Below are 16,595 nucleotides of genomic sequence, written 5' to 3' on the forward strand. Positions count from 1 at the left end.
CGGCATGACTGAACACCCAGGTGCACGGAACGCTGTTACCTTTCCTGCCGAGGCGGTACCTATTTATCTACTTGCAATTTCTTGCTTTCGAACTGCTAGGTTGGCAGGAGCTGGGACCGAAGACGGGAGCTCACTCCGTCACGCAGCACTCGGGTCTCGAACTGCTGACCTGCCGACCTTCCAGTCTGCAGTTCAGCGTCTTAACCAGTAAGCCACCGTGGCCCGCTGAAACTTACTTCTGAGTAAATATGCACAGCCTTGTACTGTAATGCCAGACCAAAATCTGTGTCCTGTTTAATCACCGGGGCGGAGACTGAGGGACACACCACTGTATAGATGCATAATTTCCCTCCTCCTTCTGCCAAATTTAAAAGAAACGGAAGGGGGGGGGTGTCTTTCAATTTGTAACCAAAGCTAAATAATATTTTAAGCAGACTTGTAAATAAGGCAACAAAAGTTACTAGCTTGACAAAAAAATATCACTAGCCTGCAAAGGGCGTAGTAGCCAGTATGGAAATGTAGGCTACTAGCCTCTCAGCAGGCTACTAAACAAAAATGCCTTTTGCCAAGCAAACTGGCAGAGGAGGGATGGAGCAATTTTTCCTTCCTCCGCCAGCCCACTTTGTTTCCTTCCTACAAGGCTAATGAGGAAACCAACCAGACTGTCAGTGTCAGCCCATTCATTCACCTGCATAGAATTCTATGCATTTGCCTGCATGCATTTCTATGCATTTTCCTATGGCAACCAAGCAAGTACTTAAATAGAAGGCTGGTTTTAAGATTCATGTTTCCAAAATGGTTGAAGAAAATATAGACAGACTTTCCTTCTTTGAAAGGTGGCATTTAAAAATAATTCTAAGTTCTCTCACACTTAAGAGAATCTTCTTTCAAAACTCACAAAGAAGGAATCTATATTAGGGGTCTGGTAGTATGAAAATTTAAGCTTACTTGATTCATGACCGTATTACCTTTAAGTACCATTTGGCCAACAGACATCTATCATGTTTTTATGAATGAGAAAAATGTTATACTTAATAGACAATATTTTGAAAAACTTTCTGAAGCTGCATTCACCATGAATTCCTAGTTCACATGAACTCCCACCATGCCAAGCATAAACAGAAAAAAATATCATCCAAATGATCTGTTTTAAATAATGTAATATATAAAAATGATATTCCTCCAGTCACCTCAGTACACTTCAACATGGAGTTTCATCAGTAAGAATGTACTAATAAAATGCCACCTATACCAGTATTAATTTGCCCCAAATGGCACAATCGAAAAGAACCCCCAATGCATTTATACTGAAAAGGAGATTATGTTTAATTGAATTTCTTTGAAGAGGGTGAATAATATGAACTAGTGATCTTCATTCAGTTTGTTGGGGCGGTACAGGCTGTAGTGTGAGGGCTCCTTCAAGTGGCAGGGCAAACCTGTGAAGCATGAAGGGCAAACACACATCCCAGGGAGCAGACGCTGCCTGCAGAGCCATAGCAAATATGATTGCTCTCATATTGGCCACTCTTGCCCAAAGAAAAGCTACTCAGTGCAAGTGCACAAAGTTTCATTAACATATTGTAAGATACAGTAAGGTAGTAGAAAGGAAACACTAGCCTTTGAAGTGCTAAAACAGATTATGTAGTAGATTCTGGATGAGGAGACAGTGACTTCCCTGCCACTATGGAGAGCCAAAGGGGAGGGATAGCAGCTTCCATAAATCCATCTAGTGCATTCATAGTTGAGATTTTACTGGGGAATGTTCTGGCTTATATTTTTGTATCATAACTAAGAGAAGTCTAATTCTTTAAAGTCATTCCCCTGGTGATATTGCCAATATCTCTTCTTGCAGGCCATGCCCATAGAACCTCCTTGCAAGGATATAGGGATAGAGTGAAGAAAGTCCAAGGGAAAAATATGTGGGCCCAGAGATCATCATCAGAGCCTGAGCTGAGGTATGGTGGGTGGATACTCAGGAGCACACCTTTTCAGTAAAAGCTCCCTCCCTCAGTTACGTTCCCCAGAGAGGGCCGCCTGGTACCTACTTTATCTTTTTGTCACCAGGCAAAGACCATTTTATTCACTCAGGCATATGAATTCTCTATATTTCTGCTTCTATGCTGTGTTTTTAACAAGTTTTATCTTTGGCAATTTTAGTTCTTCCAATATCCATTTTAGCCTCTGCTTCTTTTAATCGATTGTTTTATTGTGCTGTCACTATTTTTACATGGATTTTGGATTTTATGTATTTATTTTTTGTTGCCCTGAGAGTTATATGCCATAGGGCAATTAATAAATATTATAAATAAACTTGATAAATCCCTGCATTTTTCTGAATGGGTACAGATGTGTGGTAAACTTTTCCCACCAAGAGCTGAGGCGGTTACAGAAAATTGGCTCACCAAATGGCTATATGATGACTGTGGGAAGTTACCACTTGATAAATGGTTGGTTCTATGCAGTCAATATCATAGCAAAGAGGAAGTGAAATACTTTACTGCTGATGTTTAGTACAACAGTAAGCTATTGCTGCTCTTTGGAAAGTCAGGTGTCAACCCTGAGTAACGACTGAAAAGATAATAGAATACAAAAGACCAGAGCTTTTAGACACAGGAGTGAGATATGTCACATATATTAACTTGGGAAATAGCCCTTGTCTGTCTTGTTATAAGTGCTTGAAATGCATGTACACTGCATGCAACAATACATGTATATGGGATCAGCTTGTGTAACAAATGATATGCAAATTGCTATTCCCTGCACATAATTGTTTGTGTGTAGAAAAGCAAACCGTATATTTAAAAATCTGGAGTGACTAATAGGAGCAATCCTACAATTTTTAAACATGTAAGGAATGACCTTTAGGAACTATTGGGAGTTCATTAAGATTCCATTAGGCATGACTGAGATCTCCATTGAGCACTATAAAATTGAAGAACTGAGAAATAGAGATTGTCTCCTCACACAGGCAATCTGTATCACATAATTCTGTGGAGGTGAAACTTGTGTAGTTTATAAATTCAAAGTGCAGGATGGGATGACAGGAGTTACACTGCTATCACTCCACTTCACTGGAGGAAGTGAAACTTGCAACATGGTGATGTCTCATCACTGAAGATAGTTTCCCCCCCTCATGAAGTTCTCCTTAGAGTAGATTAAACTTGTTTACACTTTAGTGTTTAACTACACACACACACACACACTGTATAAAAGTGATACAATCACAGTATGACCTACTCACTGGCCTGGTTTGCATGGCATGCTGGACTCACTGTGAGTTTTTTAACCCTCAATGAGCTGTGGTGTGTGCTGGGTGCCATTTTGGATACACAACTCGCAATAGAGTTGTGCATTTGCTGTCTGAACCCAGCCATCAGGGTTACAGTCAGGGCCAGAAATACTGGAACAAGGATAACTGTTTTGGCAGTTGGCCTCTGAACACCACCACATTGAAGCTGAAACACACCCAGATGGGAGCGAAGTCAGGACTTTCAGCTGTAATTCAAGGGGGTTGACAAAAGCGGGGCACTAACCATTCAGGAAGGACAGTCAGTGGCATACACACACACACCCATTGTTGGTGGCTCATAAGTAATGGAACAAATCAACATCATTTCAAACTTAAGGATCGCCTTTAATACCTGGATGAAAATCCTTTGCAGTCAATGACTGCTTGAATGTGGTGGTATACAGAGGCCAACTGCCAAAACAGTTATCCTTGTTCCAATATTTCTGCCCTGACTGTATATAACGGTTAAATAACCCTTGCACAGCCCTACAACAAACCCACAGTGAGCCTGGCATGTCATGCAAACCAGGTCACTGAGTATATCTAAATATATTGGCCAGGTTCTAAACAACAGTGGAAATAGTCATTCTTGAAGAGTGGCTCCCCATGCCACATAGCAAGCTCCTTTTCAAATTTATGGAAATTCAAAAAGAAGTTTGTGGTATGGCCTGGTTGTTAGCTGTTCAAAGGTTTTTTAAAAGGTCAAATATTCCACTGGGTCAACACAAGCCTTTTGTAGGAGCATAAGCAACCCTTTGGAGATTGGTCACTAGTTTCATATGCCATTTTTTATGATCAGTGTTCCTCAATGGTAGTAATATTGAAAATGTTCTCTTTGCCATCATATGAAATATTTCCAAACTATTTGAGAATTGACCTATTCTGAAAACCAATCTCTCATGTCCGGTATATTAAGCCATAGGACCTATTTCAACAGCTGCTTATTTTCCATGGAACAACCCATTTGGAAAAAAATACATCAAAATTCAAAATCCCATGGATTTTGCAAAGGGTTTCTACAAATAACAGACTAGAATCGTGGTTGATAGTCTATCTTTCTGCAAGATTGATTGGATATTGCATTCCAGTGTCAGCATTCTTCATGTAGATTCTTTTATGAGTAAGGATTTTGTTGCTGGGGAAAATCCTTATATCAGGTTTGACTTTTAAATTACTTAAAAAAAAAAAAGGTAATCACAGTATAAAGCTCACTGAAACCTCCTTGTATACTCTGCACTGAAATAAGTGGTTGGGCTTTTGCAAATTTCTGCATTTCAATGGGGCCTATGCAAGAGACAGCCCTGAATAGACAATGTCAGTGAAATTTAAAAAGAAACACATTCCTAAATGTTAATAGTGATGAAAACATTCATACTGAAGTGTTCTACACAGCATTTATTTTCATTCTGGTTAGTGTAAACTATATAAAACAGAAACAGTTCTTCCTACATAGCAGTTATGTGCACGAATTTTTCAACTAAGTATATATTCTGCACTTTTAGTATAAAGTCAGGGATATATGGTGGGTTAGCGTTCAGTCATTGCTTTTAACTACAGTGAGATACAAACCTTTGTAATATAAATTATTTGCCGTTACAAAAAAAGGGCAACTGTGTTAGCTAGTTAAGTATAAAAATCTGTTAACTTCTATAAATAACGAAATGCAAGAAGCTCAATAACACAACACACACTTCTGTTTACAGTATTTGAATACGTAAGTGGAGACATTTGGCATGTAATACAGGGGCGTGGGGCGGGGAGAATACTGAACACATGAAAGATGTTCAAAAAATGCTAGCACTTCCACAGATATTAGTACAGGATATAAACATGGAAGCGACACAATGAAGCATCTTAGAACTGGTAGACAAAAGGAGCCACTGACAGTTGTAAAGCATTAGATGTCTGACAGAAACCTGTCAAAACAGCTGCTGTTGGATACTGATGGATAATGTTTTTATTCTTACTGCTGAAGTACTGCAGACAGTCATAGGTCTGAGAAAAGGCCCAATGTGGGCACACGTTCACACACAAACACACCCAGAAAGTAATTTAACAGATGTCCGTAAGAATTTTACACCACAACAACTTTCTCAATTAAAAAAAGAGAGAGACAATATTCACTGTTTAATGAAGTTCCATGGATAAGTAATTTCTAGGGACAGGATGGGATGAGATTTTGTTCATCTATATGATGAAGGCCCAGTTCAAGAAGAAAACAATAAGAACTGCATTGCTGCTCACAGGTTAATGTACATTGAAGAACACTTGAGACAGAAACATGTGATATCTATTAACTTTTTTAAAAATATGAAGTGTTTAAAGTTATAAAAATTTGACTGATATGTTAAAATCCAGGGACAACACAGAACCACCAAAGAACAATAAAAATGAAAGGGCTTGTCTGAAGTTCTCTAGGAGATCTGAGGTATCTTTTAAACCTGTAGAATGGAGTATAGTGAGGAGTTATCAAACATTTCTGATGAAAATCCTTATATAAATTTAATTTTCCTGTGTACTAGATATTTTCATAAAGCTTCTGCAGTCTGACCCTATGCATGTCTAATAATTAGAAAGTTCCACTGAGTTCAGTGGGACTTACTCCCAAATAAGTGTGCATAGGATTGCAACCCTATGTTACAATACAGCTGAATATTTATTCTCTGTTTCACTAGTTAGGCTTTTCTGTACCTAACAGCAGTGCATAGTGGGTGACCTCATGATTAAGTAGAAGCCAAAACCATTTTCATAGTCTGAAGTGCATTTGTTGGTGAAGACAGTCTTTTAAAGCCATGGAAATTGGGTCCATTTTCTTCTGCTATAAATTTGGTCCATTAGAGACAAGAAACGAGTTAGAAGATTGTTCCTTCCTTATCTGGTTATCTCCTTAACTCCACCTAGTAATTTCAATGACTTCATCTTTCTGAGCCAAAAATAAATCGGGAAACATTTGTGTCAGCAAAAATAACCATAGCCCACCTAAGATGACCTTGGTTTCTTTTGATGGAACTAGGCAGCTACTAATAGGTGATAGACCAGTCTTATGACCATAATTCTATTTTTAAAATCTGAAACACCAGTCTCTATAAAAGGGGTGTTTCAGAGTAGAAACAGGTAAAAGGTTATGGCAAAAAACACCAAATACCTTTAGTCGTAAGATTTTTTGCCCCTTTGGTCAGTTGTACAATTATGTTTAACTATCCTATTTAGTAATCTCACCATTACTTAAGACTGTATCACGTGGCATTCGTCACAAGGAATAGTTAAAGATTTGACAGGATAAGTGACAGCCACCCACCCCTGGCCCCAGTCCAAAGTTCATTATAAAAAATGGGGTAAGTGCAGTGTATATTGAGAAATTGTTTGATAACCTTTACTTCTGAACAGTATCCTAGAGTAAATTATAAAAAAGCATAGCATTTCTTTATAAATGAAAGATATCCTGCATTAATATTGAATTTTTTTTTTTAAACCAAGCCATACACAAATAAGATCAAATGCTGTAATATCACCAATGCTGTAATATTCTACCAAGGCTTAACCCATTCCCTACATGGTAGATGAATATAGCATCCAATAGCCAACTTAGGAAAAGCTATCCACTGCTTTATTATGGCCCGGGCTCTGAAAATCAAGGCAGTTTTGCATTAAGTTTGAAGCAGTCTGTGGGCTTCAAAACAGAGTAAACCTGGGAAAGGTTCTTGGACCTAAATGGAGTGCTGTCACATATAAGAAAAAACAACAACAAAAACATCCTATGCTCTAGGATGAAAAGCTTTCTATCAACATTCAGGCTGGAACAATGATTGAAAGCCCCTGAAAATAGGGGTATTTAAGAAACACAGATAGACTTTTAAGTATAATTCAGAGACACTGACTTTTTCTAACAATTCCTTGGCCTAGGAATTCTAGCATAATACTAGTTATGTAGAATACATCAAGTGATTATTTAAGCCTGTTTATTGTTTCGCTCCATAATCTTTACTAAATGTTAGCCTCCATTTCATCATCATTTTACACAATCATCAGCTTAATTTACGGTTACAAAGGCTATATTTTTGCACTCTGAGAGGCTTCCAAATTCATAACAAAATACTGATATGCCCACTGTCTTTGCCTTACTTCCTGCTACATCAATGTTTATCCCTCTAACAAAAATTAAAACTGTAAATGTTAAAAGGTAGGTGTTTTGCACTCACTAAGGCTTCTGACTAGTTTCTGCATTAAAAAATGCATTCCTTGGTTTCAAGATTTACTCTGGTTCTCCATAACTATAATTTCCAGATAGCTTTTGCTGTCCATTTATAGCTGGTTTTAAGTTTTGTACATACAGCAAAATTCCACATTAAGGTTCTTCTAATGACAATGCAGGAGAATGGCATACAGTGAACAGATTTGTTAGTAAACAAGAGGAACTCCCCATTCAGTAGTATAGACAACTTAACTGAAAGTAATTACGAACCTGATTCACAGAACTTATAAACAGGCTTCCCAGACTAAATGCAAAAATATATTTATTGGAAGCTCTAACACAGTCTTCTTTAAACCAAATCATAATTCAGCTGAAAGCGAGACGAACAAGTACAATGCTATCAGAGAACCATCCCAGTTTTCTTCACATTCTTGAAGGTTCAAGATCTCTGTCTTCTAGTAAATTTATCAGCAAGCCGAAGCTGTCTTTTACTGCTTCCATATCATCCAAGGAACAGGGTTTAAGTATCCAGCGCTTTCCTCGTGCAAGTGGTTCAAGTTCCAAATACTTTTTGATCTATTTTTCAAAGAAAGAAGCAGCAATAAGAAAAATTAGTTGTTGTATACATCCTTTGTATTAATATATATCTTTTCAAAAACAGAAAGTGTCAGAAGAATCTTGGATGCCCATTTTTAGAATTATTTCACAGCTGTTCTTGAAATACAGGTTATATGTTGTGACCTGTTAATGTTTTTGTTAGGGGTGAGTGACCTACTCAGAAGCCACCATTCTATCAATACATTTAAAAGCACAGATAAGTCTGTGAAAGAATTATATTTATATATGACACAGGCCCAACCATACTATATATTCAAAATGCATGGAGCACAATAAGACTAAATTCTAACAAGCAGCTTTTATGAACAGCATGGTTTCAACTTCAGAATTCAAACTTAACCTCTACCTCTAATCACTGTTGTTGCCTACAGGTATGTGGAATTTCATTATTATTACAACAAGAGAGCATTTATTAAGTCTTGTGATTGTGATAACTTTCAGTGTGTCTATTTCCTTGAAGACAGCAACGATTAGTTCAAGCTGCTTACTGTATGCAATCAGATGTTTCTTGTAGTTGTAGATGGTCATAAGATCCTAAGTCAAAGCAAAACAAGAACATTCAAGACTCTATATAATGGGTTATATCCTGTTCAGCTTGAGCATAATGACTCCTGTGGATGGGAATTGCCTGTCCCGTCCTCCCCACCGCATCTCCTGTGCTCCCTGAAAAGCCTTTCCCGAGGACCAACAGAAGAAGCTTTTCAGGGAGGCAGCAGGAGGGGAATGCCCTTTGCACAAAAGTCCTTGCACTCATGCTGAACTGGATACAACCAATTTATCTACTACTCCCTTAGACCTATAAAATAAATTCTTCATGCAAGGCAACACAATGACACACAAAGACAACATTTCAATATGAGGTTCAAGCAATAGAAACAATTCCATATACAGTTACATAAAAGGCAATATTTGCTAATGATTCCTAGCAAGTGGGGATGCTTGAAGAATTCAACCTTTGCTAATACCTGATATGAACCAACTTTATCAACACCTTCTGGACTGATATGCAGATTGGAACTAAATTAATCCACAGGCCTTCACACTTCGAACGTTCCATCACAATTCTCAGCTCAAAGAACTGTATCAAAATACATTTAAAGATGCATATTTTGAGGGAAAATACATTTTAAAAATTGTGCATTTGCATGTGGGTTTAAATTAAACGTTTGCAGATTAAAGAGGAAATGGGATAGAGCACATGTGAAAGTAACACAGATTGAAAATAAACTGATTCACCCTTCCTTACAAGGAAGCTCTGCAGTATCACTCAACCCATGGCAATTACCATAAAGTGAGAGCAATGGAAGTTTTAGGAGGGCAAGTAGGGCTACAGGTGCTCCGTTTCTAAAATGCATATACAAATGTGAAACACGAGGACTGTATTCCTGCCCCACCTCCCTACCAAATCTTTGGGGTGAAGGCAGGTAAACATTTTAAAGTGGAGTTTAAAGTTTGTTTAGGTAATGTGATTATATGTTTGTTAATATGGGAATGCAATATTTATTTATTGCGTATGATTTAAAAATAAATCTTAGTCCTTTGGCAAATCATTTTTTTTTTAAGTGTGGTGGAAATGGATTAAACAGACATTCTCCTCCCTGAAAACAAATGCCACAGATTGGACTGGTTTGCACGATCACAGAAGGGAAATAAGCCACGGTGGCTTATTCCACCCCCCACCCCCCCAGTATGCAACAATCATATACAAGAAGGAGGGAGGGAAATATGTCACTGTGGCCTGTTTCCCCTCCGTGATCATGTGAAAGGCAGTCAGTGTAGAAAACATGCATTTCTACACATTCAAACCATTTCTACCGTACTTTAGGATGTATAGCTCTCTCCACCCATACTTATTTTCTCCCTTCAAGTGCTTAGAACTACTACTTGTCTATCACCTTTTAATATATGTGATGTGTTGCTCCCTTCTACCCCCAAATCCCTCTGTTTTCAGCAGCTAGGAGCCAGTTAAAGATAAATTATTGGTAATAGCAGCCACTGAAATTATCCCATCATATGGTGACCAAAAAGCTATTTAAAAACAGTTAATTATATTCCTAATAGTTTGCATATAAAGGGTCAAGTTATCTAATGAAGTTCCAGAGCACCAATCAAAAGTTTCCATTAGCCTCAATTGTCAAGCCAAGGATCTTATCTTTAACATTAGTTTCAAGATACAAGGAAAACATTTAACCTTATCAAGCTCTCTCTGTTGTGATTAAGACTCTTTAGAAGTACTCGTGATGTGTATCGTTCAGAGATTTCTACACTGAACTGAATGTCAGAAGGAAAAATCGGCAATATCAAACCAAGATACAATCTATTTACAATAAGTGTTTGCATGACAAAGTGATTTAAAACAGAGTAGATTAATTTTGTTAACTAGGGCCATTAATTTAATCTTCCTTTGAACATGTATTTCAAATGGAATCCTTGTCAAAGGCTGAAATATACTACATACTATTTAGCAAGGTAGGAGAGACATTTACTTAAATGTGTTTAACATCCTGAGAAATGCGAATGTTTTATAAAATATAGTGTTTGAACTTTAACTAAGCCCTATATGGCTCAGGTCCAGGTTATCTGAAAGACTGTATTCTCCCCTATGAGCCTATTCATGCCCTGAGATCTTCAGGGGAAACCCTTCTCGCCATCATCACAGGCATGCCTTGTGGGAATGCGGGAGAGGGTCTTCTTGGTGGCTGCCCCAAGGCTCTGGAACTCCCTTCCCGGGGAGGCGAGAGTGGCACCCTCCTTGATATGCTTTCGTAGGCATGTAAAAACGTTTTTGTTCCAGCAGGCCTTTGGGGATAACTAGTCTGGACCTGTGAAAATATGACATATGGATACTATTTTTGTTGTTGTGGTTGTCTTTTAATGTTTTAATATTTTTACAATTTTAATATCAATGATTTAATTATATTTTTTACTTTTGTACACTTGTATTTATATTTCTATTTATAGGTTTTAATTGTATAAGTTTTAACGTTGTAAAGCCTCCTTGAGTCCCAGTATTGGGGAAAAGGCAGGATATAATTATAGTAGTAGTAGTAGTAATAATAATAATAATAATAAGCCAAAGTAAAAGGCTAGAACTTTCAGTTCAACCACTGATTCCTTAAGTTATTAAGAAATAATTTAGTAGCAGCTTGAAAACATGTATTATTAGAACAGAGCTCTAAGAATAACACCCTTTTCCATTAGCTATACACTTAAGGTATCTTTCCCAGGTATCCACTCTATGTGTGTTTCACTGTGGCTAAACTAGCAACAATGGGACATGGAACAACAACCTATCACAGCTAAGTCAAAGTAGAATATCCTTGGGACTGGATTCCAGACTAAGGCAGTCAGGCTTTGAAATCAATGAGTCTAAATGCCTGGCTAATTTAGTCGGATTCCAACCCTACAATTAAAAATGCAACCCACTTGGGACATCAATTTCATAATATTGTTCATGCATACACCACCAGGAATTTGAATTGTTGTGTAATGCTAGACATTCCTACTATAAATTTCACATAGCTTAAAATGAAGGTATGACATTGATATTAGTACGAAAACCACATACATTTAAGCAAAATGAAAGACGGCTGTGGGTTCTTTCAGGAGACAAAAACCAACAACTATATTCAGAGTGGAAGGAAAAGCTCTATAAAAACATGAAACACGCTTCCAGGGCAGCCAGTTGATAACAAAGCCAGCTGGTGCTAATCTGACAAAAATGGCTGTGTAACCAGAGAATGCATAGCACACACACCCTCTGATAGACCAAAGTTCTCTGCCCCATTGACTATGTGGAAGTCTGCCACACTAACTGCATGGAGGTCTGTATTTGCCAAAGTAGTCAGACTACCTGCTGGCAATCAGAAATTCTGACTATGAAGATTTGTACTTATGTATACTTTTACAGAAAATGAAGGCACTAAATGAACAGTATTAAGCCTTCTGGGCAGCTATCACATAAAAAAGCAGAATTACCAGCTAGCGTGTTATCAAAATATAGAAGCCAATTTTAGGATACTAGTCAACACCAGTTTTTACTGAAAAGCACATCATGTTAAAAAACTAAAATTTGCATCAAGGCATTTCCCTAAAGGAAAACATTTAATCCAATCATCACCCTTTCTTGTTATGTAAGAACATAGATCATCAGTCTAAATATTTGCTTTATTAGTCAGACAACAAGTACTTATGTTGACAGCCCAGCTCATGGTAGTTGCTGTAATAAGAGGAAACTGATAATTTTGCGGTAGCTTTTGATCTTGCAAACTCTAATATTTTCATGCAGCTCATAGGGACACTGTTTCTTCTGACTTGTCTGGTAAAGAAGTGATACTGTTATTTATGTTTCTCATTACAAAGAGAATCAGTAGTGCATGAATGTGTCTAACCATCACATTAAACTGGATCCTCCAACTTTACAGTGGAGGTACCTCAGCACGCTCACAGAAGCAGCAGAAGGGGTTGGATCCAGACATTTGTTCATGGAAGGGATCAAGATCCAGTGGAGATGGTGGAGGTGATTTTTGCTGATTTCCCTGTCCTTTTTCCCACCCCTCCTCCTATGCTGTTCTAGATGGTTCCCCAATCCTCCAGAGCAATTTTTGAGGGTGCATGGGTAGGAAAGGGGAAATCAGTAAAAATTGCCCCCCTTCCTCCAGCAGGAGCATCCTGTGGAAGGTAATCCACCTTCCAAAAGTCTGAATGCAACCTGTAATATTTTGCCAATTCATTACAGTCAACTACAGAAATTTTCTAGACCTTAAACCAGTGTCTTGCATTCTCCCTATATAACAATCTACTTTAGCAGATGACTGCCTGAACTGATAGTACTTTTGACTACTCACGTGCTCTGAGGATCAGAGCATAATAGGAAGTGTCCAGTCTGTCCTTTAGATTAAAGTAATAGCTGGAACCACAGAAACCAGAAGGGATAAAACGATGCACTGGTTTGATTTTGTTTATTTCATTTCTTACAGAAAATCATTTGTTTCTGCCCCAAAGCTCTTGGTATTTTATGAAGCTTCCTTGGTATTGATGATGTTCACCCTATTCTGACTGGGGTTCTTCCTTCACACTGGGATCCTCCTCATTGCCAGTATTGTCTAGAGGCACCTCCCAGGAGATACAACACATAGGTTGGAGACGCTTACTGATTACACCACCAGTACCCAACCACTTACTCGCCAGATAGGTATTGATATGCTCCACTAGCTACAGTATCGAAGCCGCTGCCAGAACTGCTGGCTGTTGTGGCTCCACTGGCTGTTCCCATGATACAACCAATGACTTCACTGATGTCTTCAGTACTGGGGGGCTACTTCCACGATATCACCAATGGAGGTGCCAACTGCAATAACACATGCCCTGCTTGCCATGCTACCAGGGACCCAAACTAGTGCCATGGCCAGCACCAGATTCTACTGGGCCCTTGGCATAGTGCTGCTGAAGCCCCACACCCTTGCTGTGAAGATCCATGCTAAAGACCTGCCCACCCCAGCACCTCACACACCTACCTGCTGCTGCCCCAGAACACACACTCATCACACCTACTTGTCCACCTGCAGCTACAGCCAAAGCCCTCACCTGCCCCACCTTCCACTGCTGCAGCCCCGAATGTCTGCCCACAACATCTATTCCCTCAGCTCTCTTTTGACCAGTGCTGTGGCAGCCTCACATGGAATCTTCTCTTTTGTTTGCTTCTTCCTGAAGGAAAATTAGAACATGCTGAGGCTTATTTCTTCTGGACTGAACAATTTTGTAAGTCCCCTCGTCTGTTGCTCTGCTATGAAGTCCCAGGAACGGGGCTTGCCAGTGCTGTCCCAGCCATTTTTTTCTTGGGTCACACACACCACCAAACTCGCCTATGAGCACACTTCAGTTCTCAAATCCAGCCACAGCCCATTCCAGTCAGGCACTGGCTACATCATTGGCATTTGCAAAAGGTGTCCTGCTGCTGAAACTGTGTCATGCAGCTACCTGGTCAAAACCAAAGACTTTCATCCGTCACTACTGACAAAGTGTCAGGGCCAGAGTTGACTGCTCCTTTGGACGTGCTGTTCTGCAACAGGACACCGAAACCACCCCTGGTAAGGCAGCTTGCTACTTGCCCATATGCATGATGCAGAGACCACAAAGAAGGTCTCTGCATCACATGTATCTATAATTGTAGTTTTTCCAGGGGTCATGTGTGCATTCACACATATGGGCTCTCTGCCTGCACGGAGCCCCATTTGGGACTGATCTATAGTTGAAGAATTTTGAGTGGGAACCCTCCCCCACTGTCTAAGTGTGTATGTCCCAAAAAGGTTCCTGCCTATTCATTCAGTTCCGTGAGACCACCGAACACAGCTTTGGAACCAAAGGAAACCTTGGTACCAAAAGTAGACGCTGACGTGGGGATGATAGTAAGGTAACAGGTAAACAGTTACAGGTTAGCAACCTGTCTTTCTCAGCAACTCTGGCTTATTGTTACATCCCAAAGTTCCCAACATCTACATTACAAAGCCACGTATAGTACACATATAGATTAAGAGATGACAATTTTGGTTAAATAGTACACATATTATAATTAGGGACATATTGAGATATCCTTAATGAAATGTGAAGGTTAGTAACATGTAATTAATTTATTTGTGCCCCCAAATTAAGCTTCTTCTCTTATATTCTATTTGTAATATATTAAAAATATGACTGGCACTAAGAATGCCACTAAGAATGGTGTAGAACAAAGTTAGCTGAGAAATACTGTGTTCACTGAAAGAAGTTAATGAGTCTAAGTCCCAAACTCACATATCAGAGACATCCAATTACCCTGTCTGAAACAGAGGCTTGTAAAACTATCAGGGACTTGTAAAATGGTCTGCTACACACGAGTAAGATGTTGTTTAAATGGCTTGTTTGACTAGATGCATTCACCATGAAATTGATTCTTTTAAAACACTATTTTAAAACTAGATACAAGTTAACTGCATGGGCTGAAAATGAGAAAAAAATCTGGTATTATAAAGGGTGAACTTCAGGTATGAGTCGAATTTTATGAGGTCAAGGGTTACTTGAATGAGAAACTCATCAACTATGGTCATGTCCCCTGCAACAACTAAGGAGGCTGCACACTGATTATGCTGCTGTTTCCATGTCAAGGACTGTAAGGTTTAGTGTGATTTCACCACACAACTCCCCTTGTAAAGCATCACAAAGACATGTGATATGATGTACTCAAATGAAAAGGTAAGGGAACAGGGAGGTTAACCTACAAAAATTCCTTATCTTATGAAAAGCCATGCAGAAGCACCTTGTAAATGTTGTTAAACTGAATACTACAAATGAGCATGGATAGCAAAATCTAAGATACTTTGCAGTTGAAAGGCGTGTCGTATTCTATCTTTAGCATTACACTGGTGCTAGCCACAGTACCAAAGTAATGGATGGGGATTACCTTACTGGAAGTAATCTGACATATTACATCAGAGGTAGGCAACACGAAGCCCACAGGCTGCATGTGGCCACCCCGGCCCTTTTTTGCAGCCCTCATTGCCCCACCAGTGAAATTAGGTAGCATGGCAACAAGGGGAAAATGCCCCCTTTTAAAGGAAAATCAGTGGTTTGCTGCCAAATTCTGGTGGTGCAACAGCAGCAAAAAGGGGCTATTTTAAAGCAAAATGTCACGCCCTTGCTGGAAGACTCCTCCTCAGAGGAAGAGCTGGAGGACCAGGAACCACCCACCACCAGCAATGCCAAGGATCTGCCAGCAGACCAGGAGGAGCCCAGACCCTCAGGTGTGACACTATAAAGGCATCACCTCTGGAGGACAAGGATTCTCAGAGAAAAAGTCTTCAGGAGAGACACCACCTGAAAAGGCAGGAATTAAGAAGAAGGCTAGACTAAGCCAGAGGCCTCATTGTGAAAAAAAGGTCTATTTGCACATAGGAAGCTTATTCACAAGGAGGACTTTTTCCGCTGCAGTCACTAACAGCTCACAGCTGAAGCTTACCTATGGCTCTGACAGCCTCTGCATAAAAACAGCTGTGTATGGCTGATGGAGTTACTGGAAAGTACATTGGCCAGACCTTCCTGAATCTAGCTTCCCTCAAGTGATTCCTGGTGTAAATACTTCTGGACTGAACTCTTGATTATCTTACTGCCTGCTCCTTGTCTGTTGTGTTGCCTTGGAATCTGTTTGCCTATGATCTGGGCTGTTGAGACTTTGCCTTTTGCCTGATCCCTGTTTTGTGCTGACCACCTTGGAACCCTTGGACCCTTGAACCTGCGCTTGCTAGGCTCAGACTCTGGAAATGTGGTACAAAAGAGCCCCATTTTTGCTGCTGTTGCTATTGGGCTGCTGAAATTCAGCAGAAAACTGCTAATTTTCCTTTTTTAAAGGGGCTTTTTCACCATCTGCTCCTGTGCTGCTAAATTTGGGCAGTGTTGTGGTAGTGGGACAAATGGAGACAGAGTACAGCCCCTAATGGGGCCCAGGAGGTTAGTGCAGCCCCT

At 39.5% G+C, this 16,595-nt stretch overlaps 1 protein-coding gene across 6 annotated transcripts in view; it reads right to left on the reverse strand.

The window, feature by feature from the left end:
- Positions 1-231: 231 nt before the first annotated feature.
- The window catches only part of ARL15 (ARF like GTPase 15), a 447,774-nt gene continuing 431,410 nt past the window's right edge, over positions 232-16,595 (reverse strand). For 4 of the 6 annotated variants that reach the window (XM_084833225.1, XM_084833216.1, XM_084833220.1 and 1 more), the window contains one exon: positions 232-8,057. In XM_084833225.1, coding sequence (XP_084689351.1) covers positions 7,905-8,057 — 153 coding nt within the window. In that variant the 3' untranslated portion in view covers positions 232-7,904. The remainder of the gene's footprint in view (positions 8,058-16,595) is intronic. The other 2 variants (XR_014787587.1, XM_084833213.1) reach the window with 2 other exon arrangements.

The sequence above is a fragment of the Heloderma suspectum genome, chromosome 2 (genome assembly GCF_057233095.1).
Source record: "Heloderma suspectum isolate Gila_16-S chromosome 2, 16-S_ref, whole genome shotgun sequence".
NCBI lineage: Eukaryota > Metazoa > Chordata > Lepidosauria > Squamata > Helodermatidae > Heloderma > Heloderma suspectum.